Source organism: Barbatula barbatula (genome assembly GCF_947034865.1).
Source record: "Barbatula barbatula genome assembly, chromosome: 19".
Taxonomy (NCBI): Eukaryota; Metazoa; Chordata; class Actinopteri; order Cypriniformes; family Nemacheilidae; genus Barbatula; species Barbatula barbatula.
In genome coordinates, this window is record NC_136782.1 from 15,760,905 (window position 1) to 15,788,226 (window position 27,322).

At 38.4% G+C, this 27,322-nt stretch overlaps 3 protein-coding genes across 13 annotated transcripts in view; 1 reads left to right on the forward strand and 2 right to left on the reverse strand.

Moving 5' to 3' along the window:
* Window positions 1-13,555, forward strand: part of gdpd5b (glycerophosphodiester phosphodiesterase domain containing 5b) — a 35,083-nt gene extending 21,528 nt beyond the window's left edge. For 2 of the 11 annotated variants that reach the window (XR_013788002.1, XR_013788006.1), the window contains 14 exons: window positions 1,246-1,339; window positions 1,533-1,592; window positions 1,836-1,934; window positions 3,014-3,107; window positions 3,851-3,996; window positions 6,292-6,374; window positions 7,184-7,334; window positions 8,007-8,228; window positions 8,567-8,724; window positions 8,891-9,038; window positions 9,354-9,436; window positions 10,520-10,632; window positions 10,743-10,982; window positions 12,346-13,555. Coding sequence is in view for 2 of the 11 variants with exons in the window: in XM_079481211.1 (XP_079337337.1) it covers window positions 1,246-1,339; window positions 1,533-1,592; window positions 1,836-1,934; window positions 3,014-3,107; window positions 3,851-3,996; window positions 6,292-6,374; window positions 7,184-7,334; window positions 8,007-8,228; window positions 8,567-8,724; window positions 8,891-9,038; window positions 9,354-9,436; window positions 10,520-10,632; window positions 12,346-12,413 (1,519 nt within the window). In the remaining 9 variants the exon portion in view is untranslated. Of the gene's footprint in view, window positions 1-1,245; window positions 1,340-1,532; window positions 1,593-1,835; window positions 1,935-3,013; window positions 3,108-3,850; window positions 3,997-6,291; window positions 6,375-7,183; window positions 7,335-8,006; window positions 8,229-8,566; window positions 8,725-8,890; window positions 9,039-9,353; window positions 9,437-10,519; window positions 11,080-12,345 lie in introns of all 11 variants that reach the window. The other 9 variants (XR_013788000.1, XR_013788007.1, XM_079481211.1 and 6 more) reach the window with 7 other exon arrangements.
* Window positions 13,556-13,587: 32 nt separating this feature from the next.
* On the reverse strand, window positions 13,588-16,811 carry hspa13 (heat shock protein 70 family, member 13). The gene is made up of 5 exons (XM_079481214.1): window positions 16,654-16,811; window positions 16,044-16,384; window positions 15,745-15,958; window positions 15,479-15,646; window positions 13,588-15,380 (listed from the first exon to the last, which is right to left on the reverse strand). Exons 1-5 carry the CDS (start codon window positions 16,676-16,678, stop codon window positions 14,812-14,814), a joined length of 1,317 nt encoding a protein of 438 aa, XP_079337340.1. The 5' UTR covers window positions 16,679-16,811; the 3' UTR covers window positions 13,588-14,811.
* A 1,378-nt stretch (window positions 16,812-18,189) lies between these two features.
* On the reverse strand, window positions 18,190-26,922 carry samsn1a (SAM domain, SH3 domain and nuclear localisation signals 1a). Its single transcript, XM_079481528.1, has 15 exons — window positions 26,819-26,922; window positions 25,876-26,019; window positions 25,663-25,709; window positions 25,479-25,516; window positions 25,257-25,340; window positions 23,788-23,870; window positions 23,109-23,211; window positions 22,663-22,976; window positions 20,529-20,609; window positions 20,213-20,341; window positions 19,967-20,072; window positions 19,650-19,801; window positions 19,284-19,508; window positions 18,981-19,131; window positions 18,190-18,536 (listed from the first exon to the last, which is right to left on the reverse strand). Exons 1-15 carry the CDS (start codon window positions 26,840-26,842, stop codon window positions 18,436-18,438), a joined length of 1,782 nt encoding a protein of 593 aa, XP_079337654.1. The 5' UTR covers window positions 26,843-26,922; the 3' UTR covers window positions 18,190-18,435.
* Window positions 26,923-27,322: the final 400 nt, after the last annotated feature.

Genomic DNA, 27,322 nt, shown 5'->3' on the forward strand with positions numbered 1-27,322 from the left:
TTCATCTCGTTTTCTCTTCCGTTTCAATGTCACCTTTCTTACTTATGTGGCCTCCACACTCCCGCCCCCATCACCCCCTGCATACTCTCAGGAGTAGTACATGAGTCATTGAGGTCACTGCAGAGGACAAGAGGCTTGATTCATAACAACCTCCATTAATGTCTCATGGGAGTGTGTCAGTAGAATCTGTGATAAGACAGGAGATGCATTTAGCTGGCAAATCATTGATATGGCTTCACCCACAAAGCTGCTGTTTGGTCAATCAATAGCAAAGGAATTAGGGCTGATCTAGGCTCGGACTGCCCCCTTTGTATTATGGTTCTAAAATGTGTTTAGACTAGCATACTAACAATCAGTTCCATGCATATTTCATTCATAATATGTGCATAAAATACCTGAATGACATACTAGACCACTGTGGTTGCTCGACATCAACATCACCTCCAAACCCGGTTTATTACAAACCCTCATTAAAAACTACTACGTGAATCAATTATGCATTCACATTTTTTAGATTAGATTTGTGCCCCATGTATAATTATTTGAGATTTTTATTTTATGTCTGTAGGCACTCTTAGCAACCTCTGTTTTTAAGACAAGTAAAGCTTTTAAAAAATTACAATTGAGTAATTAAGGTCTGTTTTGCGGTAAAATAAGACATGAAAATGTTTAAAGCTTTTTAAGCATAAATCTTACTTAAAAACATTGACTTTGGGACGATGGAACCAGAAGTGCTAAAATGCTAGCTACGGATTATTCATACAAAAATACATACTCCCTTTGACATTCTATTTGAACCATTTGTATTGAAATAATACCTTACTGCACATCTAGTCAAAAGCTAGTATTCCATCCTGAACATTTTGTTCAGATGCTGAGAAAGACAATCCTGATTCTGATACCATGTCCTACAGTTTTTTTATTGTTGTTGTTTGTTTCAAAGATACCCACTAGGAATCAGATGCTTTTTGCAAAACAGATGTCTCTCTCATCCTGCTCTTTTGAAAAAGTGTTGTTATGTAATCCCCAGCTCTCATGACAGGGAACAAGAGAAATGTTATCGGCAAAAAGTTTATTTCCTTGTATTTCTCAAGGGTGGAATTATTTGGTATTAGTCTATAACAGACAGGCACAGATATAAAAACAATATGTTCTGGTTCAGCTCATCAAAGTGAACACAACTGATATGTGAAACTATCCCTTTATACACTGTATGTCCCTAACACTATATATGTGCTCATGCAGGTTTTTATACAACCGTTCAGGGAAGTGGAGCGATGGAACCGTTCCCATACTGGCCACCACAGTGGCTGGATTCACCTATATTGCATTTTTAATGGTAAGCTGCCACCAATACTGCTGCACTGTGATGTACACGCTAAAACCTCTCCAAAACCACCAACTATCTCTCACATACATGTGTACATGTTGATTAGTGCACTATTCTGCAATGTTCTCAGTTTACCTAAGGAAATGCCGTCTGTTGTTTTTGCGGTCCACTTTAGTCTGAGTAATATTTATCCTTGTTGCAGATTTTAGCTCTGTGTCATGTCGGTGTCGGGCAGCAGTTGAACTTACACTGGCTCCACAAGGTATCTGTCAACCTTCTAACAGCTCTTTTACCCAGAATAGAAATAGAGATCTGTCTGCTTGTGCAAGACGGGCCAAATGAACCTTGACAGTGTCACAAGCATCTTGTTATGCCCTGAGGACTTCTGTTCTGGCACTGTGAAGTAGTCTTTCTTGTTTAGTTATTAACAGACAGTTTGGATTTGTTTACACAAAATGTGTAGAATTTCTGTAGGTGTATTTTTAGGATGTTTCTGTCTTGCCAGGTTGGTGTGACGGTTGCGTTGCTCTCTACAATAATCTCTGTGATATCGGTCACACAGATGTGGGGGGAGGAGTGGGATGTAGTTTGGATTTCTCTTCAGGTATTCTTATTTAAATATTAATATAATATTTATTATACATTATACAAAATTCACAATCTTGGTTATTAAAGCTGCAATCCATAACTATTAGCTTCAAAACATAGAATTGCTATTTTCTTACAATGTGTGTTTACTACATCTGACATTCTCGCAGAATCCGACCCAATCACTCATAAAATACAGCCGCAGAAAAAATAAATTTGCATTTAATTCGCATCTTCAGATGTATTGTGTCCATTTCAGTCTAGTGTCTGTTGAATTTTTAACAAAATCTAACCTGATGACATGATGTCATCCAGTGAGGCTGTTGAAGCTATCAAATAAAAACATTATTTATGAACTTTTCCTAAATACATGTACAAATATTACTGTTGTATTGTTTAATAGTGAATATGAGCTTGTTTTCTTAGCAGTATTTGAGTTCTTAAACAATCTTTTTTTATTAGAAAATAGTAAATTAGGAAAATTATATTGGTAGTTGTTCACAATGAAACAAAAAATGATTATTTCACCAAAACGCATAAAACCTATCCGTCTAACATTAAAACCTATCCGTCTAGCGCACGTTTACATAGAAAAACGGTGGGAAAGTAACAATGTCTATGAATGGCTGGGCCGGTCAATGTATCTCACAGCACGCACATACTTCGTCTGGTTATTAGCGTGTTCTGTACAGTAATGAAAACAGATTGCACCACAACAAAATATTACATTAAGGGAGCATATGCAACGAAAATGGTCGCAATTTAGAGCCCAGAACACCATCACGCCAATTGCGTTAGGATATTGTGTTCTCCTCGCGAGATCTCGTGCCACAAGATCTCATCACACCCCTACTTTCCATGTCTGTAAGTAATATAAATCACTACAGTTGTGAATCATGGAGAGGTAAATGTGTATAACACTTATTGAGCATGTACATAAACAATGTTTTTTGATTGTTTTTAACCCAAAAGGTTACAGATTGCAGCTTAAACCGTATTTAGAATCAGATCCAGTTCTGCAGATAGTATGAGGTTTTTATTTCATATCTGGAAAGTTGTATTCAAAATCGTAAGAGATGATTGTCTATTCTTCAGGCTACAGGTCCGTTCTTGCACATCGGTGCTTTAGCTGCGGTCACCGCTTTGGCCTGGCTGATAGCTGGACAGGTGGCAAGAGCAGAGAAAACCAGTAAGCCCTCATCCACCTTATGATTCACAATCGGTTACGAATCACTAATGACCAGATGTTAATTATTAAAAAGAGTCATGAGAAAAATGGGTTGTACCTATCGACACAATCTTCTGTCCTTTCGTCACACCATGAGACCGCGTTATCTCCACTAACTCAATGAGCTGCTTGTTTCACGTTACAACAATAAGCGAAATTAATACACTGCTATCGATTCCTCATTTCAGTTTATCCAAGCTCATATGATCCTATCAAGCACACATTTGGTTATATCAGAAGGCTCAAACCATGCCCTACAGAAGTACAGTACGTGGACACAAGAGCTTCCAGCTACACAAGCTATTTCACGTGTCACTGCGAGTGTGTCAAAACAAAATGTACAATGCAGCGGAAGAACGGTGCATTCTCAGTTTTGCCTCAAGAGATGTTATATTGCATTAGCACTTCAGTGAGTTTTCACTTTCAGTTTGGCTGCTGTTATGAGAACCACAGATTAAAGACAATCTTGCTGTATCAGCAGCCACACCCTTTAACTGTTGACAAGTTTAAAGCTGGTTGCCAGAATAACTTTGCATACTCCTATTAACCATTTTTCTGGCCTTAAAGCTCCATTAGACGCTTCACTTTAGATGAAAACAATCTTGAGTCTCTCCGCTACTTCAGTAGATAACAGAACAGATGAAGTGCCAATTTTGACTGTATATGGTGTATGGTGTATGCAACCAAGCTGTTGTTTTTCACAGCGTTCCAGGTGATGGTTCTCCTCATCTATCTGTGCGTTCTCCTCACACTCTACTTTATTCCTCTGTGGATCACTTCACCCTGCATCATGGACCGTGGGAGTCTCAAAGCGGCCCCCGGCATCATCGGCCATCAAGGAGCTCCGATGGTGAGCATTGGATATCGTCAAAGGCTCTTTAGTTCCTCCTTTCCTCTGCCTCCCCATCCCTTGCTCTTTTTCTCTCTTGCTTTTTTCCTCTCTCTTGCTTTCCCCGCCTCCATCTATCTTTCTCATATTTCTCTCCCTTGTTTCTCGTGGCTATAAATAACTCTGGGAAAGAACAGCTGAGATTATCTGTGGGCGTTTTTTATAAAGAATTTTTCATATACTTGTACAGCCGTGTGTATTTTGCTCTGAAGCGGCACATGATGTGAACGCACAGTTACTGTTCTATTGGCCATAAGAAATGGTGAATAAGAATGTTGTTCACCCAATAATAAAAATGTATTTACTCACCTAGAAGTTGTTTCAAACCTGTATACATTTTCTTGTTGTGCTGAACACAAAGAAAGATGTTTGGGGGAATGTTTGTAATCACAAAGGTTTGAGGCACCATCGACTACCGTAGTTTTTCTTCCTACTATGGGAGTCAATAGTACCCCAGAACTGATGGGTTTCCCACATTCTTCAACTTCAGGGTGAGTAAATGATAACAGACTTAAAGGGGTCAGATATCCCTTTAACTCTGGGTTTATAAAGTACATTGAGTTGGTATTAAATCAAGTGTAGACAGGTTTTAATATTTTTCAGAGTAAAGGATAAATCATGTTAAACATGAATCCCTAACCCAGGTTTCTATTGGTTTTCATTATATTAATAATTCGCACTGTTCAATTTCGATTGGACAAAAGCAACAACATCCCAGCATTCTCATCGGTGGTAAGCCGGAAGTCCGTTTAGCCCACGTTGTTGCACAACATTTCAGCTGGCCATTTTATGAACCACGTGTGATCATCGTTTTTTGGGGGGGAAGAACAAAGAGAGTGCCACTCCTAGCTACAGCTGTAAACGGCTAAGTTCAGGTCCAAAACAAGCCTACGCAACACTAAAGTGTAGTATTGACGCCCATGGCATTAAAAGCCAGAGACGAGGGCCATAACCGTAAGTGGTCTCAGAAGACACCCAGCACATTGCACAGGTTGATCTATATTGTGTTCTTCTCATCTTCTAATGCGCATCTCAACCTCATTCTGCATTAACGTCACGTGCGCTAGTACATCAAGAACTGCTGTGTGTAGAGGATCTCGGGTTGCCGCTTGCATGCCAGCGCATGAAGAGTGCATCACTGAGGAGTCGTAGATCGTGCTTCTGGTTTAGCCCTCAAGCACTCAGTGAAACCTCCATGAGATGAGTTATTGATTTATATCAATATAACAGAGGAGGTTTAGCTACTGCGTATCTCTAGAGTAGAGGGATCTTGAAGCCTAGCCTTTTTATTTTTGCTTGTTTATGCATTTTATTCTTCTGTTTCTACCCTTGGTACCAGTTTTGTTCAGTCATGTGACCAGGTGCATTTCAATACCCCACTGACCTCAGATGGGAAATAAGGTGGGGCTTTTTTGGGAGGATCAGATGAGACCAAGGTCATTATAGACGGTTTCATCTTGACAACATAAACAAACGTTACCCCGCATGCATAGTTTTTTACTCCAACTGAACTTCGGGTACACATTCACAAACAATAGAATGCATGTAGATTATTTCTGATAACAATCAAGAGAAACCGAGACGAGACGTTACTTGGCTAAACTTAACTCTCCAATATTTTGAATTTAGACTCCGATACAAAGCTCAACCGCTAGATGTCAATGTACCTTATGGTTTGTTTAAATGTGACCGAGCTACAGGACACATTCAACAAATAATTAATTTAACAAAATGAACATACAACCAAATTCAACAAATCGTTTATTCAATACAGTTATTACACAATAATAATATAACTTAATATTAACATAAATTGAATAAAATATAAATACTTATATTGTTAGACACTAGCCAAACACAAACCCAAAGTTAACTGGGGGTCAGGCGGGCGTCCAACGAAACGGTCTATAGTTAACTAAACATAAAACACTTCTGTTAATGGAAATAAAAAATATTTGAAAAAGAAAATGAATGAAAATTAGAAATGTTTCCTAGCAATGAACTCAAATAAGTTCAGGCGCTAAAATGATTAACTGGAAATAAATAATAAAAGGACAAAAGCACGTAACAAAATGGCTACAAATGAATCTCAATTAAAAAATCGCTTTCAAATATAAATATAACTGCAATAAAACAGAAAAAAACTAAATTATATTAACCCTGGACGAGTCTGTGTGTTTGCAGGTCCCTAAATTTATGATGCATAATATATATATTTTTTGTCTTAACTTATAGGTTATCTTTATTTGTTTACAGATAGCTCCAGAGAACACTCTCCTGTCCTTTCAAAGAGCTTTACACAGGAACGCCAGCGGCCTGGAGGCGGATGTGACCATCAGGTATTTGTTTTTTCATTTAGTCTTATTCTTCTCCTCTTGGTACAGTTATATCAACAAAGTACACAGCTGTGTGTGCGTTTGTGTGTCAGATCTAAAGGCACAAGGCCACAATTTTTATCTGAGTGTGTGAATCCTTGTGTGACATTGTGAGACTGTAATGAGAGTGTGTCGTGATGTCTCTTGCCCACCAGAGTACATGGTAATTGAACACTGGGACTGAGTTTTGTGAGACGTCCCTTAAACTATAATCTACCCTGCCTGCTTAACACATATCTTTAGAATCTGTTCTTTGCGTTTTAGATATTTAGACTTTGTTTTAAAACCCTCCGGGATGTTATATGAGTGTTTTCTGCTTTAGCTCAGTTAGCTCATTAAAAACATGTTTTTGAATGCATAATTTATCCTTGTGGTTATTTAGTTCAGTGGGGTATCTCTAGATTAATACATTTTGGGGTTTGTTTCCCAACAAGTTCAGTTTCTACAATGGGTGGCTCTTAAATGACAATAATAACATTCTTGAAGAGGCATTTTACCTCGGGTTAGAAGTCATCTGGGTAAAATAAATAATGGATTGCAATAATACAAATTCTGCTGTGCCAAAATTCCACTATTGCAGTAAGTGCAAGCATTTGGATTGTTTTTCTGCCAATCATGGCACAAGGCCACGCCCAACTTTAAGTCTCTATTATCATTGAATATTACCTAGCATTATTGGCAGGTTGAGCCCTAATGGAAGAGCTTTCTCAGTTGCATATAAGTGCTGTCTAATCACATAGCCTACACCGCTGTGTAACTGTCTCCGGCTGCAGTCTAGATGGTGTGCCCTTCCTCATGAGAGACCGGACATTGAGGAGAACCACCGATGTGAAAAGAGTGTTTCCAGAGAGACAGTACGAAGACGCCTCATTCTTTAACTGGACTGATCTGCGCTCGCTGAACGCTGGCGAGTGGTTTTTGAAGGTGTGTGCCATTTGGGCTCAAAATAATGTCTGAAAGAGTAATATGCTTTTTATAGGGATGTACTATAAATTATCGACCATATCAATATCGGCCATTTTTAATGTTATCGGCCGGTAATAAATTTTGGCCGATATATTATAGCCGATAAATCAAAAATAATTTCTTCTGGTTAAACTTCTTCAGGTCCACGCTGCACCGTGTAAATTAGCCTTGGTACATGATTTTCAGGGGAAAAGAGAACTAATGGTTACCTTGTTTTCTGCTGTCAATGTTTTAAAAAAAAGCAGTTGTTCACTTTTTGCCTTTTTATTTCAGTCTTAGGGAATTTAATAATGTTTAGATACTACATATCGGCTAATATATCGGTGATCAGCCTTCAATGATAAAGAATTATCGGTTATCGTCATGGACCGAAAAAATTACATATCGGTGCATCCCTATTTTTATGTAATATTATTCAGAACTGTCTATCAGCATTTGTTTTCACCCAATCAAATTCTGATGGAGAAAATCAAGCCCCGCCCTAAATAGTTTCTTGACTGATAATGCATTAATGAATGATTTTGATTTCCTTCATTTATTCATAATAAAGACAATATTTCAGACAGACTATATATTTCGTCTTTGTTTAGATCTATTACTCTAAACTATTACTGATTTTATGTAACAAAGGATGATCCCTTCTGGACCGTGAAATACATGTCACTGTCTGAACGCTGGTTGGTAGGGAACCAGACAGTGTGCAGCCTTGAACAGATGCTCAAACTAGCAGCGCGGTCGCGGAGCTCTGCTGTATTCACGTTACGCAGACCGCCGCCCCGCCATCCCCACTACCACGACTGGGTGAACCTCACCCTGGACACTGTTCTGAGATCAGCCATACCACAGCGGCAGGTTAGTTTTGAGGCAGTTATGCTCACATTTACTAATGAAATGTTTGTTATTTTTGGTCTGGGGTAAAACATATATATTTAAGGGCAATTGAAATGTCAATACATTGTTGTGTTGTGATGTGGCGCCCCCTAGCTGTGCAAAAGAAAAATAAAGAAAAGCACATTGTTACTTTGTGTTTTAATTTCATTGCGTTACAATAACAAACATTTATTTTTGTTATTTTGGGTCCGTTGTAAATAAGGTGAATTAAATGTAGGGAAATTAAAATCTATGAAACTATCAAATTTACACACATTGTGCTTTCGTTTACATCCTTTTTTATATATGTGTATGTGTAGGTGATGTGGACTGTAGACAGTGACAGAGAGATGGTAACTCGGGTGGCTCCAGGTTTTCAGCAGACCTCCTTTCAGAAGCTGCCCCTCAACACACTTCATCATAAAGGCATCAGTGGTCTCCTGCTGCGCTACAATCAAGCGTCTGGGCAGGACGTCCGGTACGCTCCTCCCCTACTTTCACACAACCTGTTCTCATATATAGAGGACCGTTTGGGAACACAAGCAAATAAAGAAAATAAACTGAAAATGCATGTTCACATGGTGTTAATTGGCCTTTGTTCCCCAGTCAAGTGTGTTCATCTCTACACGTGTTTGTTTGTATAGGCTCTATAATGAACAAAACATCAGTCTGATCCTGTATTCGGTGAATAAGCCGTGGCTCTACTCTCTGCTGTGGTGCAGCGGGGTGCCGACCGTCTCCTCGGAAGCTCCGCAGGTGTTGAGGAAGCTGCACTCTCCACTCTGGCTCATGGTATAAAGCCCAGATCTGCTACTTCATGGGGCAGTGAAAATACTGTCCAGTGACACCAAGCTGATATCTCATCGTTGTGCATCTGCTGGATTTGTGCTTTTGTCATAAATTTTTAGATACACTACACCTCTTTTATCAAATTTAAGATGTTATGTAAGATTTGCACGTTTTATACCATTTCTAAATCTACTATAGACCCTAAACCAGAAATAATTTTCCTTTATTATGTTAATGTTAGCTGGTGTTACATTCATTTGGTTTGTACATGGTGCCATCTAGTGGTGCTTTTGCGTCATTCGTGTTGTTTCGTTTCAGACTCCAGAAGAATACTGTTTGATATGGATCTCCACTGATCTCATCTCTTTTGCGGTAGTTCTGGGGATATTTATATTCCAGAAGTAAGTGTGCACTAGTTTGAATTTGTCTCATTTTCATTTGTTTATTGATTCGATACAAGAGAACTATAATGCTGCACCTATGTGTGCAGTGTGCACTTTCTTTCTTTCTTTCTTTCTTTAATATTTAATGTATAATGAATGAAATATATTTATTTGATAATTGACAGCATCACTGGTAAATGTTTCTCCTAATTGTGAATTATTGTGTCGAATATAATGAGGCTCCGTGGATTCTCTGCGTTTCCTGCGCTTGCCATAGTGACATGTGCATCTGCTTTTTTTCTGAACTGACCTCTTGATTCTCTCCCTGTCTTTTAATCTTTTGCTTCTCTTGAACCTCTCTTCCTCTTCTCGCTCTCTGCCTGATGTGCATGCTCCTCTTCTCTGCTGCATTCTGGCATCTCTCAGCTATCACATGATCAGGTAATTGGGTCACAGCTGTTGGCCCATGCTGTCACTGTGTATTTCCATTTCTTTCCTCATTTTTTGTCTTTTTCTCTACTGTATTTTGTTGTCAATGATAGCACTAACTTGTTTCACTTAACCACAGCACACATGTGGAGTATTAATACTATTTTCATCAAGATATAATTGAGGGATATTGGGAGGGCTGGCTAACAGGAAGCATGCGTCTTTTTTGCTCTGATCCAGGGTGACACTCTTTAATAAATGTATTGTAGCTTGCTTTTATTTTAGTTGTAGTGGATTGATTTATAACATGGTCACAAAAATAAATTTACGTTGTACATGAATCACATGGTTTATAAATCAGCGGTCTTGTGACAGAACTTCAAAATGTCTGTTTTGACAGATGGCATCAGATTAAATGGTTTTATCAGATTAAAAATAATACTTTAAGCAATTTTGAACAGATGGTCACTGCAAATAAAAACACAAAGTCATACAGAGTTCAGTAAATGATCTCTATGTACAGTACTGTAAAGTACACTGTCATTTATACCTTAGAGTTTATAAATATAGAGATTCAGGAGGTAGATTGCCCACACAAAACGAAAGTACTTGTACTGATGATTCTGGTTATGGGTTTAACCCGCGTGTGCTTGTGTGCACATCTGATCACAGGTGGAGAATGAGCGGGATGCGTAGCTACAACCCAGAGCAGATCATGCTAAGTGCAGCCGTCAGAAGATCCAGCCGAGACGTCAACATCATGAAGGAGAAGCTCATCTTTTCTGGTGAGATCTCTCATACAATGTTTTGTCTAATATCGTGTGGGTGGTTTATGTATCCCAAGATGTATTTGCATGCCTCTCTGTGTGTGTTTCTTTTAAACCTCGTCTCTAAGATCAGCCACAGTAGCTGTCTATTCCCGGGTTTGAGTCCTCTATCATCCCATCTGTGGCCGCATCCTTCCATCCCATTCAATCTCATTCCCACCTTTCTCCCTCCTGTATTTTACCGTCCTGCTCTTCCTGCATCCATTCATCCATCAGTGCATCATTCCATACTCCGCTGACATCCCACACCTCTACTAGCTCATGCAGGGCTGTTGCATCAATGACTTTGTGACGGTGGACTGCATGTGGTGAGTGTGGGAGTGTTTAGAACTGCCTGATCATTCAGACGGGTTGCAATTACACAGAAGCGTTAAGTCTTGAGAACTGCTCTGCTCACTACTTGAGGTAGCTACCTTCTAAGGCAGTGTCCTAAAATTATGGAATCTCATACAATGGGGCAAATAAGTATTTGATACACTGCCGAATTTTCATGTTTTCCCACTTACAAAAAATGAAGAGATCTGTAATTTTCATCCCCCGGATTGGGGCTCCATGCAAGATCTCGCCTCGTGGAGTAGAGAAAGGTGAGGGATCAGCCTAGAACTACACGGAAGGAAATGGTCAATGACCTGAAGAGAGCTGGGACCACAGTCTTAACAGTTACCATTAGTAACACTAATCTCACTGCCGTAAATCAAAATCCTGCAGTGCGCGCAAGCCAGTACATGTGGAAACATCGTGCTTTGGGGGTGCTTTTCTGCAAAGGGGACAGGTCGACTGCACCGTATTGAGGGGAGGATGGATGGGGCCATATATCGCAAGAGTTCCCTCAGTAAGAGCATTGAAGATGGGTCGTGGCTGGGTCTTACAGCATGACAATGACCCCAAACACACAGCCAGGGCAACTTAGGAGTGGCTCCGTAAGAAGCATTTCCTGAAGTGGCCTAGCCAGTCTCCAGATCTAAACCCAATAAATCTATGGAGGGAGCTGAAACTCTGTGTTGCCCAGCGACAGCCCCAAAACCTGAAACGTCTGGAGAGGACCTGTATGGAGAAGTGGGTCAAAATCCAAGCGGCGTTGTGTGCAAACCTGGTCAAGAACTACAGGAAACGTCTGACCTCTGTAATTGTAAACAAAGGTTTCTGTACCAAATATAATTTTTCTATTGTATTAAATACTTATTTCATGCAATAAAATGGAAATTAATTAATTAAAAATCACACTATTTTATTTTCTGGATTTTTTTACAATCTGTCTCTCACAATTGAGGTGTCCTATGATGAAAATGACAGATCTCTCCATTCTCTGTAAGTGGGAAAACCTGAAAAATCGGGGGTGTATCAAATACTTATTTGTATCAAATACTTTATTTGGTTCAGTAAATGACTGAACCAAAATGATCTACGTAGAAACTTGATTACCTTGTTTTTAACATGAGTCTAAAAGTTAATCTAAAAGGTAAAACCGTATTGGGTAGCTAAATTTTGTCTACCGTTGGTGAACGGTGTTTGCAACACACCTATGAAGCCTAAAAATAATGTCTATGTAGAGTTTATGCTGTGTGATTTAAGTTTCTGTTTTTTCTTGTTGCATTGTTATAATATGTGTATAAAATCGTTTCTTTTTACTAACATATTGCCTTGTCTTCTCATTCTCCTGTCATTTCACAGAGGTGAGCAATGGAGTCAATAGCGATGAGCCGTATATGGAAAATGGGTATAACTTTTACACCAATTAAGTCATTGCTCATTGACTGGTGGACCAAAAGACAAAGGTCATATTGTTCAGCCAGTATTCTGATTTCTTTCTTGGAAAAACGACATTGCGGCCTGATCCAGTTTGTTGTGGCATCTCCCCTGAACTTCTGAACAGTCTGCTGTTTATAATGGACCCAATGTACAGAAAAACTGTTCTTTTATTTTTCATCTGCTGTTACATTGCCTGTTCTAAATTGTGAGCCAGAAACAGTAGTGTTCTGTTCTAGAGTGCAGTTCTTATAAGTTTTACCAAAATGCGTGACCTCTGTCCCCACTAAATGCTTAAGTAAACACTGGGATGCTCATTACTTGCTTCGTATTACAAGCATGCCTGTAATAACGTTGTTGATTTTATCTGTCGGTAATTGAGGATTTTATTTAGTCTAATCTCCCATAGACAGCTGATGTAAAATAACGTATACCAGTTGTTTTTGGGTTCCAAATTCAATTTGATGTGGTATTCACAGTCTAATGATGCCTTCTGTTCAAATTGTTGTGAATTGAAAGAATGAGCAAACAGGTGTTTACGCTGTGCCTGCCTTTATCCTTCTGATGATGTAAACCTATTTAGCAAAGTTAACATTTTGCATGTGGTTGAGCTGTGTCATTTTGGGAGGAAATCACCCAGCCTTACAATCTTATTATTTCATATACCGTGTTAGAAGACAAAAATAAACATATTTAGATTTTAAATCTCTGTGGTTTGTTATGAACAAACGTTAAACAAAAATAAAATGCCAAATTAGGCAGGAAAAGGTTATTAAAACTTTAGGTGTAGTTTAACACTGTTTATACGGAAACTGGCTTGGAATTTTAATGCAGTGCAATATTTAATATAACACTGTTTTAGATTATATATGCGTCTAAATATTGTTCAGTGATTTTGTTACATTGTCATTTTGGCTTCTTTCAAGCCTCTTGATTATTAAAATGACATTTCATGTAATAAATACTTTGTACGGGCCTTACCATTGAGTGAGGTCATGACCCCTTCATTACTATGGTAAATGTAAGATGTGACATTGTTTACAGTGGATTGTCGTCACAGAGGTTGAATGATTGTGCTGTTTTTTTTTTAATTGATGTGTTTCAGGGGTCAATCAATAAAAAACTGCTGGTTTTACAGTCTTTGTTTTTCTACGAGTCACAGAAAGAATACAAAATAAAGGATTCAAGTTTTTAATAATGCCAATGCAATACAACATTGCATCAATTGAAATGCAATAGGTCTGTACAAAAATAGACTTGTAGAACGTTTCCTATCTCTCATGCATTTTAACTGCAAACACATTGATACTGACGAATATCCCATTTGCAACCCCTCATAGGTTCCTTATACCCATTTTTAACTAAACTTCTCAGAAAAGCACAATAATCTGATCATGTTTCAGCTTTAGGTATTTTATACAAACTAAATGCCAAAATAGTCTCTCTAGATTTTTCCCAAGTTGGTCCATTCATAAAACATATAAACATAAATTATACAATATACATTTATGTATATAAACATATAAACAAACGTTCTCATATTTTTTTAGCTTGCTTTCATGTAAACAAATAGCAATGTTTGTACATTTCAAATAACTCTTAAAAATCACCAAGGGACAGTTAACCCCAAAACTAAGGTTCTCGCTCTAATGTCATTCCAAACCCGTTTGACTTTCATCTCCAGAGCACAAAACATATTTTAAAGAACATTTGTAACCGAACAATACTAGATGTTTCCAAAAATATATCCTTTTGAATTCCACAGAAGATTTGTACACTTTTTAAATGACATGAAGTTTAAACTGTCTTTTGAATTGTTAATTCTAACGTTTTTGGGGATATAAACTACAGATATAAATACTGCTCAATCTGCTGTTTACATTGAACAGACTGGCAATAGTAAGAAGGCACAAGCACAGCTTCAGTAAACAGAAAACAGCTAACTTTGGCAAATAAATAAATAAATAGACTGGAATGATTAGTCACAGTAACATACAAAGAGCTGTATCCTGAAAACAGTGTCATTGAGTCCAGTTGAAAAAAAGGCTTATTGTACAGTCCGTACCAGTTAACAGGCACACAGATGTCAATAAACTAACCAACAGTCATTGTGAATAAAGTCCCAAGTAGACACTAGCTCAGGATAACAGGAAAAAAACGTTATATAATGGACTGAACTAAATAAATACCCTGACTCTGTGCTGATGATACATTGGGCCAATGAGTCCAAACTTCAAGTACAAATTCTTAAGCAACAGTTATTTTTGGCTCGATGACAAGAATTGTAAAACCTGAATGCATTTAAAAAGACAAAACATATGTCATATAACCAGGTTTTGGCTTTCTGGCACACAGCAGTCATGTGACAAAGCAGAAATTCTAGTCTCTCCATCAGCTGAAGTTGGTCTTGCGAAGGTGCCTGTTTGGAATTTCAATAGCGCTGACCTGCAGGGGCCAAGAGCCGCCCATGATGCCTGCCTGAATAGCCACGCCAGTCACTACGGCAAGATCAGGGTCCACAGAGGTGTTTGGCTCCTTCCCAAAGTATTCCTTAATAATCTGTCTTATGCGGGGGATCCTCGTAGACCCTCCGACCAGAACGATCTCATCCACCTCCTCTTTCTCTAAATGGCCCTCTAAAAGCACAGTCCGAATGGGTGCCAGAATCTTCTGAAAGAGATCTGCGTTTAGATCCTCAAAGAGTTCACGAGTCAGCTCCTCTTGAAAGAGGACTTTCTCCTCCTGCTCTCCCTTCACACCCGTTGTTTGCAGGCGAAGAGGAACTTTGAGTAGCACATGAGATTCCTGGGTGAGGTTGAGCTTGGCCACCTCCACGGCCTGTCGGAGAAGGTGGATGTCGTCTTTGAGCGTAGGGGGAACACCGTACCGCTGCCGCACTCGATCTGTTGCATACTGCAACAAACGCTGGGTGAAGTCCTGCCCGCCGAGCTTGTTATTACCTGTGGAGAGAGTTTATGGTGACCATATGCTTAAACGATGAATATATTCATTTGGGTCAAACATATATGGCACACCACAGTGTGTAATTTATACTGACCTGCCATTGCTCTGGTGAGGAACATGCCACCCTGTTTATTGAGCAGAGACACATCCAGTGTTCCACCTCCCAGGTCCACCACCAGCACATTAAACACATCTGCTTTATGAAGTCCATAAGCCATTGCTGCTGCAGTGGGTTCATTGATCACCCGCAGAATATCCAGCCCTGCATGAAGAGAAACACAGTGAAAAAACATGACTACAGTATTTGGTTCAAAAAGTGAGTATCTGTCAAAACATTTGTCTTAAAAACAGTAAACTGACCAGCGAGTTTGGCAGCTCTTATGGTGTAGTTTCTTTGCCTCTCATCAAACTCTGCCGGCACGGATATAACGGCTTTTTCAATAAGAACTCCCAGTTGTTTCTCTGCCGTCTTTTTCATTTTCAGCAGGAGTCGGGATCCGATGAATTCGGGTGTAACTGTGAAGGTGCTATTTGTAGAAACCAAAAATTCAGCACTCCCGTTGTTGAATATTACCTGTAACCAGAAAGACATCAGAATTTAAATACACCATACTTCACATAAGTAGCAATATAGGGCACGCTGCAGGTACCACTTTTACCTTGAACGGATATCGTGCGCTCTCTTGCTCTAAATTCTCAAGGTCAAAAATCTTCCCTATGAATCTCTTGGCATCGTAGATTGTGTTTTGATGGTTTATGTCGGATAATTCCAGTCCATCGTGACCAGAAAACACACCAGTGGGGGTGAATGAAACCACGCTAGGGATGCTTCTGCGGCCCTTCTCATCTGCTATAACTTCAACCTCCCCTGTGCCAGGATGAAACACTCCCACGGAGCAAAATGTAGTTCCAAGATCCAACCCAATGACCTTGGGCGTTGGAGGAGGCAGGTACTGTTGCCCCAAATACCCCGCTAGAAATAAAGCAAGGATGACAGAACCTGTGCGGGTAAAAACAGTAAGAGTGTGAGATTATCTGGTTGATTTGAAGTGTATCACATATAATATCATATCGTTTATACCGCGGTACTGAATAATGTCTATATTTAAGGAACCCTTATTTTAACATTCATATAACGTTACTGGTACTGGGGACTTTCACACCAGCTGCGTCAGTTTGGTCGCTAGCTGATGGCTACAGAAAAGTACAGTTATTTTGTACATTTTAACATAATGCTAGACGGTTTTCCGAGTTTGATTTAACACTCACCTATTATGGACATTTCCCCAGCCATGTCTTCAACCCGATATGTAACAGAAATCTTAATAACAGAGGTGCTTTCGGTATCTGTGCCGACTGTCCCGAGCCGGAAGAGTCATGTATGCGTACATATACACGTCAACTTAACCCTGACTGCTGTGCTGATGGAGTTTGTAGTTGTTCCCAGCAATGACATGATATCAACGTAAGCGGACGCGTGACTGCGCGAAATACATTTCCCAAAATGCACATGGGTCTTTGAGGACTTTTGCAGGTTTTCATGTTGTTTATTTGTATTAAACGACAACTAATGCTAGATGTATAGCACATATAAATCCTGCAGTAAATATATAATATTTAAATATTTGTTATATTTGTGTGTTTGGAAAAAGGTGACGTTTGATTGCTATTCTTTCATTTGCGAATTATTAAACGTTAGCATTTTCAGTCATTAAATGATCAATCAGCTAAAAGCATTATTAAAAATTAAATGAATCTATTGAAATCTCTTTATCAACATTATTTCAGGGCATGGAGCGTAGGCGCCGAACCACGGAAATGGCCGATCACGAACGGAAATGCACGAGGGGACGTTATGTCAGTGGTTTTCTCTTCGCGAGACACACAAAGCTGTGTTTCAGGGACGTGCACAGGAATTTTGAGGGGCAGTTGCTCTGACCTGAAAAAAGGGCAACGCCCCCCCCCCAAAAAAAATAAAACTTAAAAAGGCTATATGAAGGACTGAGAATAACAGGGTCTTTATTAATATATATATATATATATATATATATATAAAGAAGTAATACACTGAAATACAGCACTCAATCACCTTAACTAGTACTAATAATAACACCGAAAAACACAACTCCCTGAATTATCTCTCCCTCTCCTGAATCCGCCTCTTTTCAGTGGGCATCTTGGCTTCAAACAATACCCAAAATAGTGATAGGATTTAGGCATTTAACCATTTAGAATAAAATAATTAATGTGATGCAATGCTTCCCTCATTCATTCTTCTTGCTCAAACGAAATGTGAGAAACTAACTATCAGCAGACATGTAGCTTAGTTTGCCGAATGCTTACCTACCCAAAAAAATAGTAGCCTAGGCTGCTTGTCTGCAAGCTATCTGTCTTATTATTTAGGCTAAACGTGGCTAACTCAGCCTGGATTAATGAAGTTTTTAATTCATTTCATAAAACTTGATGATGATGATCGTTCTTTTGTTATACATCACAAACTCACCTTTTCTGACAGCGTTATGGTGGCCATTTCCATAACACCAAAAAGTTGGACACTCAGCATTTAGTGAGGCAAGAATAATAGCATAGGACTCTGGTGTACTCGCAACTATAATACAATTGTGTGCATCATATAGATGGTCTCATGATACAGTGATTCTGAAACAGCCTACTCTGTTTTTTCTAAAATTGTCTGGCAATGAATATTTGACCTAAGCTTAAGGGAAGATGTACCTGCAGCTCGTCGGTTACTTTTGTTTTTCTGTGCTTTAATCCGGTTTCAATAATAAATGATTAAATCATGGCTCCAGAATAAATAATTTATATACAATTCATGTAGCAAAACAAACATACACACTTGTAAAAATGTTAAAAGCTGCAATAAGCAAAAAAGCTACATTAACACAAGAAGAAAGTACAAAGTACATCTAAATGAAAGATCTTACATATATAGGGAAAACAGAAAATATCCTAACAAAGTCTTGTGGCTGTGTGTTTAGCTTTATGAATATGATGCATGTTAGGAAAGAGACATTATTCCACGAGTATCTCTCAGCAGTCAGAACATTCTGCAGGAATAAAACAACCCGAGTCTCTGAGACAGTCATTTGCCTCATCTTCATCCTCGTCCTTCATCTCTTCCAGTTCGTCTCCTGCAGGGCGAAGCAAGAAAGGTTAAATCTCCCATATAAACTCCTGCTGGTTAATTTCATCTCTGCCTAACAAATCAGTTTAGCATTTGCCCGAAAACCCAAATGAAATTAATGTTAATTAAATGACAGTGTGTCTTCCTTGTTATTATCCCAGACCCATATAAGACAGAGCAGCCGAGCCACGTGCCACCTGCTCACACAGCGAGCCCACATCCAAACAGCAATTAATCCCGACCTGCATTTACAGGAACGGGCGTTCTTCGCCGCACCCAGCATTACGGATTAAATTAAAACAGAAATGTTGTGACATTCAAATCTACAGCCTACTTCTAGTATGTCACAAATGCAAACGGGATGTAAACAAAATCAATTTATTTCATCAATTTTATTCATCGTGTTTCCTAAAATGGAAATATTTTAATGATAGCTATCAATCAAACTTACTGCTTGTGACATAGAGACAGTCCGATGCAGCAAGCAACATGTGCCTGTGATCTGGATCCGTCACATTCAACTCGATCAAATGTCTTTCCTTCAGATGTTTGAGGTCATCTACTGTTTGGTAGCCATTCAGAAGTAGCGACGATGCATATTCCTATGACAATACATGCAACAGGTGTTTTTCTAATCAAAGTGATTGTTTATTTATTTACTTTGTTTGCACAAATGCATGTGCGGCGTCATGGATTTAATCATTAAAGATCCAAATATCTGATTACTGTGCATCATTTCCTGTTTGGTTTTTACCTCTAAATGAAGGCGCTCTAATAACTCCAGCAGTGTATTTGGTCGTGGTCTCTTGCAAACTTTCACAGGTCCTATTTTTGGGGCCTCCTCTTCATCTTCATCTTCCTTCTCTTTCTCTGGTAGAACATCCACGTAAATAAACTTGAAATTACCCACTTTATTATTGAGCAAGCCGGTCCATATGCCCATCGGTGGCTTACTAATGATGTTGATAATGTCTCCCGCCTATACAAAATATACACATTTCAATGAGATAAAAAGATACAGTTCTCCTGCAATATTCAACAACAACTTCCTCCTAGCAATTGATGTGTTCTTTTTTAAGATGACATGAGAGAAGGAACCAGAACAACGTGTTTATCTCACCTTGAGTTTGAGGGAGTCTGTGTCATATGGACTGGGGACAAAGTCTGTATGTACTCTGGCTCGTCCGCAAAACTGCCCTGTGTAGGTCACTTCCTCCTCCAGTTTAAGACTGTCTCTGTTACTGGATACGTCTGAATTGCTAGCCACACCACCTAAAGTCACATTAAAAGTATAATTCCAATGTAGAAGGCTGCTTTCAAGTTTCATTAGGCACTTTAAATTAGCAAAGCTATTATGTAAAGCATTTTTCTATAAATGGGTATAATGTATTTTAATGTGATTCCCCAGAAGATGAATTATTTTGTACAGGTACTTACTGGAGGAACTTCGTCCACTGCATAGACTTTCTGATGAGTTACTGGTCTGATCTGAGCTCTTCTCCACTTGAGACCCATTCTTTGCTTCTCCTTCAGTGTCATCTACCTGTGTCAATCAAATATCAGTTTTTTATCAACTATTTTGTGTATATAATGATACACGATCCACTGAACCGCTGATGTCAAAGATTTAGAGTTTCTTAATCACTGTTGGTTATCATATGAGGAACTCGGAGTGTGACTCACCATGTCTTCTGAGCAAGATTTGACGTGTTTCTTGGCCATCTTTTTACGCATAGTCATCGAAATAGCCTTCATCTTTTTGCCCAGACTTCCCGGTTTATCGCAATTCTCTGCTGTTGATTCACCCTCTGCCTGTTTTATACAAAAGTTTTAAGTTACCCCATTACTGCATACTGTTGGTAAAGCTTCTTTGTCTTTTAGTCAAGGATAAGACATGTTAAAATGAGTTTTATTGTTCTGCCTTTGAGGACACAGTGCAAAGCATTTGAGAACATCATTTGCAAATAGAAATATTTTTTCTAATGTAAACTATGCCTACCTCGGTTGTTTCATTTTCTTCAAGCTTTGACGGGGAATGTTGATTTCTGAATGTGTCAAATCTTCCAAAACTGGTAGATCGCTGTGTTAATAAAAACAGACACATTTAATACACAGAAAAAATCATTGTTTTACATCATCGCACATAAAATAATTTTTTTAAATAGCACAATGGTCTAATGAATATTAAGGTGTTTTAAGAATCAGGGCAGGGCAGTTTTAATGATTATGAACTTTTACAGCACTTTGAATACAACAAATGTCAGTTGTCACCATTGGAATTTAATATTGCATAATTAGCTAAAACACTCAATGATCCTAATACATAAAAAAATACCACAAGAAAATTACAAATAATTATCTAAATTAATCCGAAATAACGAATAATCAAAATAATGTTAAACAACATTAAACTAAGGTCCAAATTTTCAATTGCATATATTAGCTCTCCCATAATATGACTGTAAGGTACAATTACATCACCTACATTTAACTCCACGTTTTCTCCAGCAAGAGACAATGAAAAAACCTACCTTAGGTTTAAGACTTTTTGGTTTGTCTGAAGCATTGGAGGCAGCTCTTTGTAGCATTGCTTCAGTGATGTATGTTAAACTCAGAATGATAATCTTGAACTAGCGGTTTTGCCTCACGTCTCCAGAAGTGTAAAAATGCAATGTCTCAGCAGAACAGTGTAGCATAAGAACTTCCTTAAATCACACAGGATGTGAGCCAATGCGTGTTCTGTCTGTAATCGTGGCATCAGTTTTACAGGGGAAAACACTGAGCCCTTGACTATGCATTTTGTGGTTCACCACTTCACGGTCATTTCAAGTGGGACCTTTGTGGCAAGATTTCCAATAAAGTGCCGTTAACATCATTTAATGCACATTATAGGGACCTCGGATTTTCGAATAATGTAAAACTCTGTGTGCTTCTTCTTGAACCTTTAAGATGGCAAACTACAAATAAAAACCAACAAATAAACCCAGACAAACTATAATTATAAAACGGTCAGTTGATTCTGATTGGCTGAGCCGAGTTCTAAGCCGTTATAAAATATCCCGATTTATAACGGCTGACCGCATTACATAGCCTAAATATCACTTAATTTACCAAATATCATTTAATTTATGAAACCTTGCTACGCATATGGAATGACCATTTTATAAAAGCAATAAGCCCCGCGAAGCAGTGGGTTACAGTGGATTTTATAAACAGCTAAGGGGGTTTTAGGCACCGCTTAGCTGTTAAATAATGCACTGTAACCCACTGCTGCTTGGGGCTTATTGCTTTAATACAAACACATGAAAGCATCTTATTTCCAAATTCCTTTATTTCCATTGCCCAAATTGCTAAATCTGCTCACTATATTGGGGAAGTAAACTCATCTGCATGCAAAGCAAGAGGACCTATGCTCTTGAAACACTTCCTGTCTACTTTTGCAATTACGTTTGGAATGTTTACGAAACGTATCCAACATGTCATAAATTCACAAGTTTAAGCTGTGTTTTAAATGAACAAGGACTGTTTCAGTATATACTGCTGTTGGAAACAAGAGGATGGAAACTGACCAATAGCAATCAAGCCTATGGACAATAACAGTCTAATCCAGCTGTGTGCAATCCGCCAAGATAAATCCACGATTACACAATTATAATCTATTTCCACAAGCCCACAGAAACAAACAACCCTTACTAACCTCTTAGCTTCATTTGATCAGCGAGAGATATAGTATACAGTGCGAGTTTACCATTATCCAGTGCTAGAAAACCTGAATGATGATCCAGTTACAGTAAACAACAGGAAATAATGGCTGAAAATTAGGATTGGTAGAAAATTGTGTTTTTCCTGTATCTACTATACACACACACACACACACACACACACACACACATATATATATATATATATATATATATATATATATATATATTGCATTATTTGTATATAAGTTTGTACAGGACCAATGTATCATTTTGCACAAATATGATGCTTCAATAGCATACGAAACAACCTGTCTTGTAATTTTTATGTAATCTTGCAATATATATTTGAAAATGGTTCCCGTTTATTTAAGTAAAAAACAACTTACTGTGTTTATACCCAGTTTTACACGTTATATATAGAAGACTTACATTAGACGCAAAGAAATCCACATTGGTTGTCGATCGCACAACTCCTTTTGGGGAGTGGTCTCTCTTTATGGTCTGAACACTGATTTGATGTCCGTGACCTGGGCTTTTGGATGTTGTGCAGTTAGAGCGGTGGATTCGATATTCAACGGATTGACCGGAAGGATGTGCTTGTACCCAGGTCAGGGGTGTTTCAGCAGGGTTGCTCCAGCGTTTTCTGAACGATGCTGTCTCCATGACTCTTAACCCCACAGAATTCTCTTGTGTATGTGCCTGTGCTCCTACATCTAATAATAAAGGCACCGATCTTTTGGCACCTTTGAAAGACAGAGATAAAAATCAATAGCTTTGAATGACATTTGCACTTTTTCACTGTACAAACTCTAGTGTGGCAGATATTGTTTTGAGTATGTTTGTACATACAATCTTTAAAATGTATTCACATTTACCTGCTGTGTCTTGTGTTGGGGTCCCTCTTTGATTCACCTTCCAATCAACTGTTTTTAATCTTGTGCCATTGAGCGGCATCGTTTCTGTGTTTGCCGTCTCAGTCTGTTGACAGACATAATAGATGTAGGTCTACTTAGTATTGTGTTTTGTTGGGATACCACTGTTTTATTATGCTTACAATATTAATAGAAGTAACTATATAATTCTACCATGGTCCTCTGACTAGTGGATGCATAACACTTTTAGTAGCATTGGGGGAATATAATCCCAGGTGGGCAAAGGGGCATTATGGGCAAATTGGTGTACCTCACCCAACCATCTGTACAGCAAACATTACAATCAAACACATGTGTATTTCCTTATTCTGCAAAAATCTTTGCTCCCGTTTTGACGCACAATGTGTGATACATAATGATCAGTTAGGACAATGTGCAGCTGGCATGAGACATCACGGCATGGAGGGTTTGAATTTACCATGTTATTCTGTCTGTTGTGGGGCTGATATTGACGTAAATTACATTCTTCAGAATTAATATTATATCCATTAAAAAAAATAACAATAAAATGTGATGTCTTTTTACGTGTAAGGTGACAAAAGGATCTAAACACTTTTTTTATTTTTCTAGGTCAAAACTGCAATGTAACCCCAGCCAGACACAAATGTCACAATTTCCTGACCTGGACAGACAGATCTTGCAGTGTGTTTCTAGAGCTGGTCTGAATCTGAGAATATTCGGCCCTCCTTAAAGCTCTCACCAAATCTGAAATGTACAAATAAACTCATGTAACTGGCATAAAATAGTACAAAGAAATCAAGTCACTTTACAGTAAACTCTGACCTTATTAGTTTTTTACTAAGAAATTAATTTCCCTAGGACTTAACACCATGACACTAAAGAATCGATGATATAACAAACAAAAAGGGGTTAATCAGTGAAGAGCTTTAAATAGTACCTTCCATATGAGAAAGGTTTTGTGGTTTAGAACGTTGTTTCCTGTTTTGTTTCCCTGCATGTTTATGAGATGGGGAAATATCATGTGGTAATTTTAACCTGCTTAATCATGGAAATCAAGTACTGTGTAAAGAAAGCATGACTGCTGTGTGTTACTTTTACAGCATTATGGTGGATTCACACGGTACGCGGTGGAATTGCCTTTAAGCCTTTGTGGCTGCTGCTGCCGTTCGCAAAAAGATAAGAGCCGTGCCCGTGGAAGTTGCAGGATTTTGGATGCACGTGCACCGCTTGCACACTGCCTCCGCTCCGCCAACGAAACGGCCCACGTTTTGCCACTTACTGCATGTTTCCCTTTGAAAATTAACTGGACAAACGCGACTGATGGGTACGGTGGGAATTCACCATTACTGTTTCTACAGCAATAAAAAACACTAATTAAAAATAAACACATTTATAAAATGAATAGAATATATATAAATATATATAAACTGTATAGCTCATGGGTGGTTGAAATTAAATACTTTTGAAAGTTGTGTAATGTGCTGTATCTTGAAGGTCCAGTGTATGAAATTTAGCGCCATCTAGTGGTGAGGTTGCGAAATCGCAACCAATGGCACACTTGCCCCTCTCCTCTCTCTTTTGAAGCACTATAGAGGCTGATACAGGAGTAGGATGTCGTCACATTTTCGCTTCTTTGCCGAATCAGATAACGCATTTAACTGCGCTCTGTGCAGTTTGTATGTTTATTGCTACTGTAGAAACAACATGGCGAATTAAATGAAATGGGACCCGCAGTGTAAAATAGCTCATTCTAAAGTAATAAAAACATAATACTTATGTAAGGTCTTTATACACCTCTGAAGTCGCTTTATAGGTTCTTTACACATTCATACATTATGAATCAACTACTGTAAAAGTTCTGTGAAAATCCTTCATAGTACTGAGATGATAGTCTAGTGCCTTACTAGGAGACCCTGCTGTGTCTTAATGAATCCAACAAATAACATGCAAGTGTTGTGTTTAAGCTGATGTCTGTACATCACTGTGTTGGTCTCACTCTCCATTGAGTGTAGATGGGATTTGACACAGTCAGAAACTCGTAGAGAACCTGATTGGCTGATGGTAAGTGGATTTCGCTTAGCTGTGTGTCTGGTAAATGAAAGGCTAAACACAAATCCTCAGACCGTTTACCTTCATTCTGATTGTTCCTCAGGAGGACTAAATCTTCCTGCTTTCTGGTGGCCTGCCAGAGGGAATTAGTACAGACGGTACAATCTGCAGAAGCAAAGCAAGACCATTAAAGGTTTATTCATTTAGGGCACGGCAATGTTTTCATTGAACGTGATGAAATGAAGGGTTAAGACTTACAGGAAGGAAAGATGTTAAGGGAGTTTCTCATAATATGTGACATACCTAGAGCTTCAGTTTCAGAGACAGACTTTTGTAGTGAGCTGAAAAATTACATGAAGAAACGTGTTTTTAGAGCATTGACTTGGTTGTTGTTAAAAAGGGATATCTGCAAAAGGTACAGTCTGTACAATTTCAGAGATTAAGCAAAAATGTCTCTCATTTCATTACCAACACCAATAGCACTTACTTTCTTTTCGCCTTTTTTGTGTTCTCTCTGTTGATTTGTGAAATGTCCTGATAATAAATACAGTATTAAGACTTTTCATTACATGACAGAAACTTTAAACTCATGTTATTATCATGAAAACATGTAAGCACGTGTTCATTTATGAAATACTGCAACGCTGATGTACAGATGCCCAATACATTTTGATGACTGATATTGTATACTTCCGGTTACCATGGAGATGCAACGCCCTGCCCTCCTCCATTTGTTGTGGTCATCTAAAGCAAGAGCTGGACTGCAGGATCTGCTGGGGATGGTGTAAACCTGGGCATCACATGACTCCTGTACCGCCTCGTATAGACTATCCATTGAGCCCTCCTATAACAGTTAGAATTTGTTACAGAATTTTTACCATAACTATTAAATGGAAATTAATTTACCGAAAAAACATTTTTATATCCTACTAGGAATGTCTACTCTAAGCAGCTCGATTTTGTAATGAAACCTTATTATGTAGAAGTTGTTTTATGCACATTTGGCATGGAGTGTAGTAAATGGTATTTTAAGAGCATTAACTTAAGACCATTTGAGTTGACATCACATGTTTTTTCTTTAGGTTAAAACCAATAAAAATGCACGTTTGAATGATTTCTTGAAAATGTTTTTGATTTACTTTAAAAGGTAAGTGAAATACATTAGCACAAAAGTAGAAACGCAACTATGTCGCATTTGTTCGCTTGTAGAAAATGAGAACAGCATGCGTTCGGTGAAGTGAGATCATCATTAATCCTGAATTGCGCAAAACAACCCAGCATCTGTTAGAGATACTCACTGAGGTCAGCACACATTTACAATTGTGTTTTAGTTTGTTAACAAAAATAAATGTGTTGACTAAAACAAAAAAGAAACGTTTCCTCTTTCGTTTAATGCATAACCCCTTGAGAAAAAGGTTAAAATATTAAACTCGTGCCAAAGGGACCTACAGCCCATGTTTCACCATCATCTCAATTTCTACATGCATCTTAACCAATGAGAAAATATAAACAATCAACATGCGGTCAGAAAACAACACTTAAAGCACGCTGAACGTCATGCCTGCTCTCATTACGTCCATGACGGTTCAAGTTTCACTCACACGTGACAAACCACAGAGCGGAGAAGGTGAATCACATCTTACCAGGGAGAAGCAGAAGAGATTCATTCCGGAAAGTGTGGCTTGTTTCCAGCGCCCACAGCAAAGGATGATCAATGGGACAAGTCTAAGGCAGAAAGAAAGCTTAGTGATCCAGGCTGCCTACTGCTTTACAGATTAATAGTGAACAACATCCTTTCTCTAATCCAATAGATGTGGATGACCATTACCACTCCAGACAGCCCGTCAATCAAACCCTGAGCATGTTAATACTGCTCCTGTTTATTTACAAGTGAACTCGCTTGATTTCTTTTGTTGTTTGGGTTGTAATAGTCATCACAACTATTGTACGTGAAATTTAACCAAAGGTTCACTTCAGATGAAAGCCTACAGTATGCCAAATGCATAAATGTTCAAAATATTTTGTTTCATTGAGGATTATGAGATCCAAAAGTCTGTTATTACAAAGTTTTCTTGTGCTTGTTTCACTTTACAAGTCAAATAAACAAATAGCACGTATATCATTAGAACACTGGAATTTTGGGTAAA

Excerpts from the sequence above, each read along its gene's own strand:
- hspa13 (XM_079481214.1), bottom strand. The coding sequence starts at position 16,678 with ATGGCTGGGGAAATGTCCATAATAG. Across the intron at positions 16,385-16,653 it reads TGGGGAAATGTCCATAATAG|GTTCTGTCATCCTTGCTTTA; the intron begins GTGAGTGTTAAA and ends TTACCCGCACAG. Across the intron at positions 15,959-16,043 it reads GCGCACGATATCCGTTCAAG|GTAATATTCAACAACGGGAG; the intron begins GTAAAAGTGGTA and ends TTCTGGTTACAG.
- samsn1a (XM_079481528.1), bottom strand. The coding sequence starts at position 26,842 with ATGAATCTCTTCTGCTTCTCCCTG. Across the intron at positions 23,212-23,787 it reads TGCAAGATCTGTCTGTCCAG|ACTGAGACGGCAAACACAGA; the intron begins GTCAGGAAATTG and ends GTCTGTCAACAG. Across the intron at positions 20,342-20,528 it reads AAGAAAATGAAACAACCGAG|GCAGAGGGTGAATCAACAGC; the intron begins GTAGGCATAGTT and ends TGTATAAAACAG.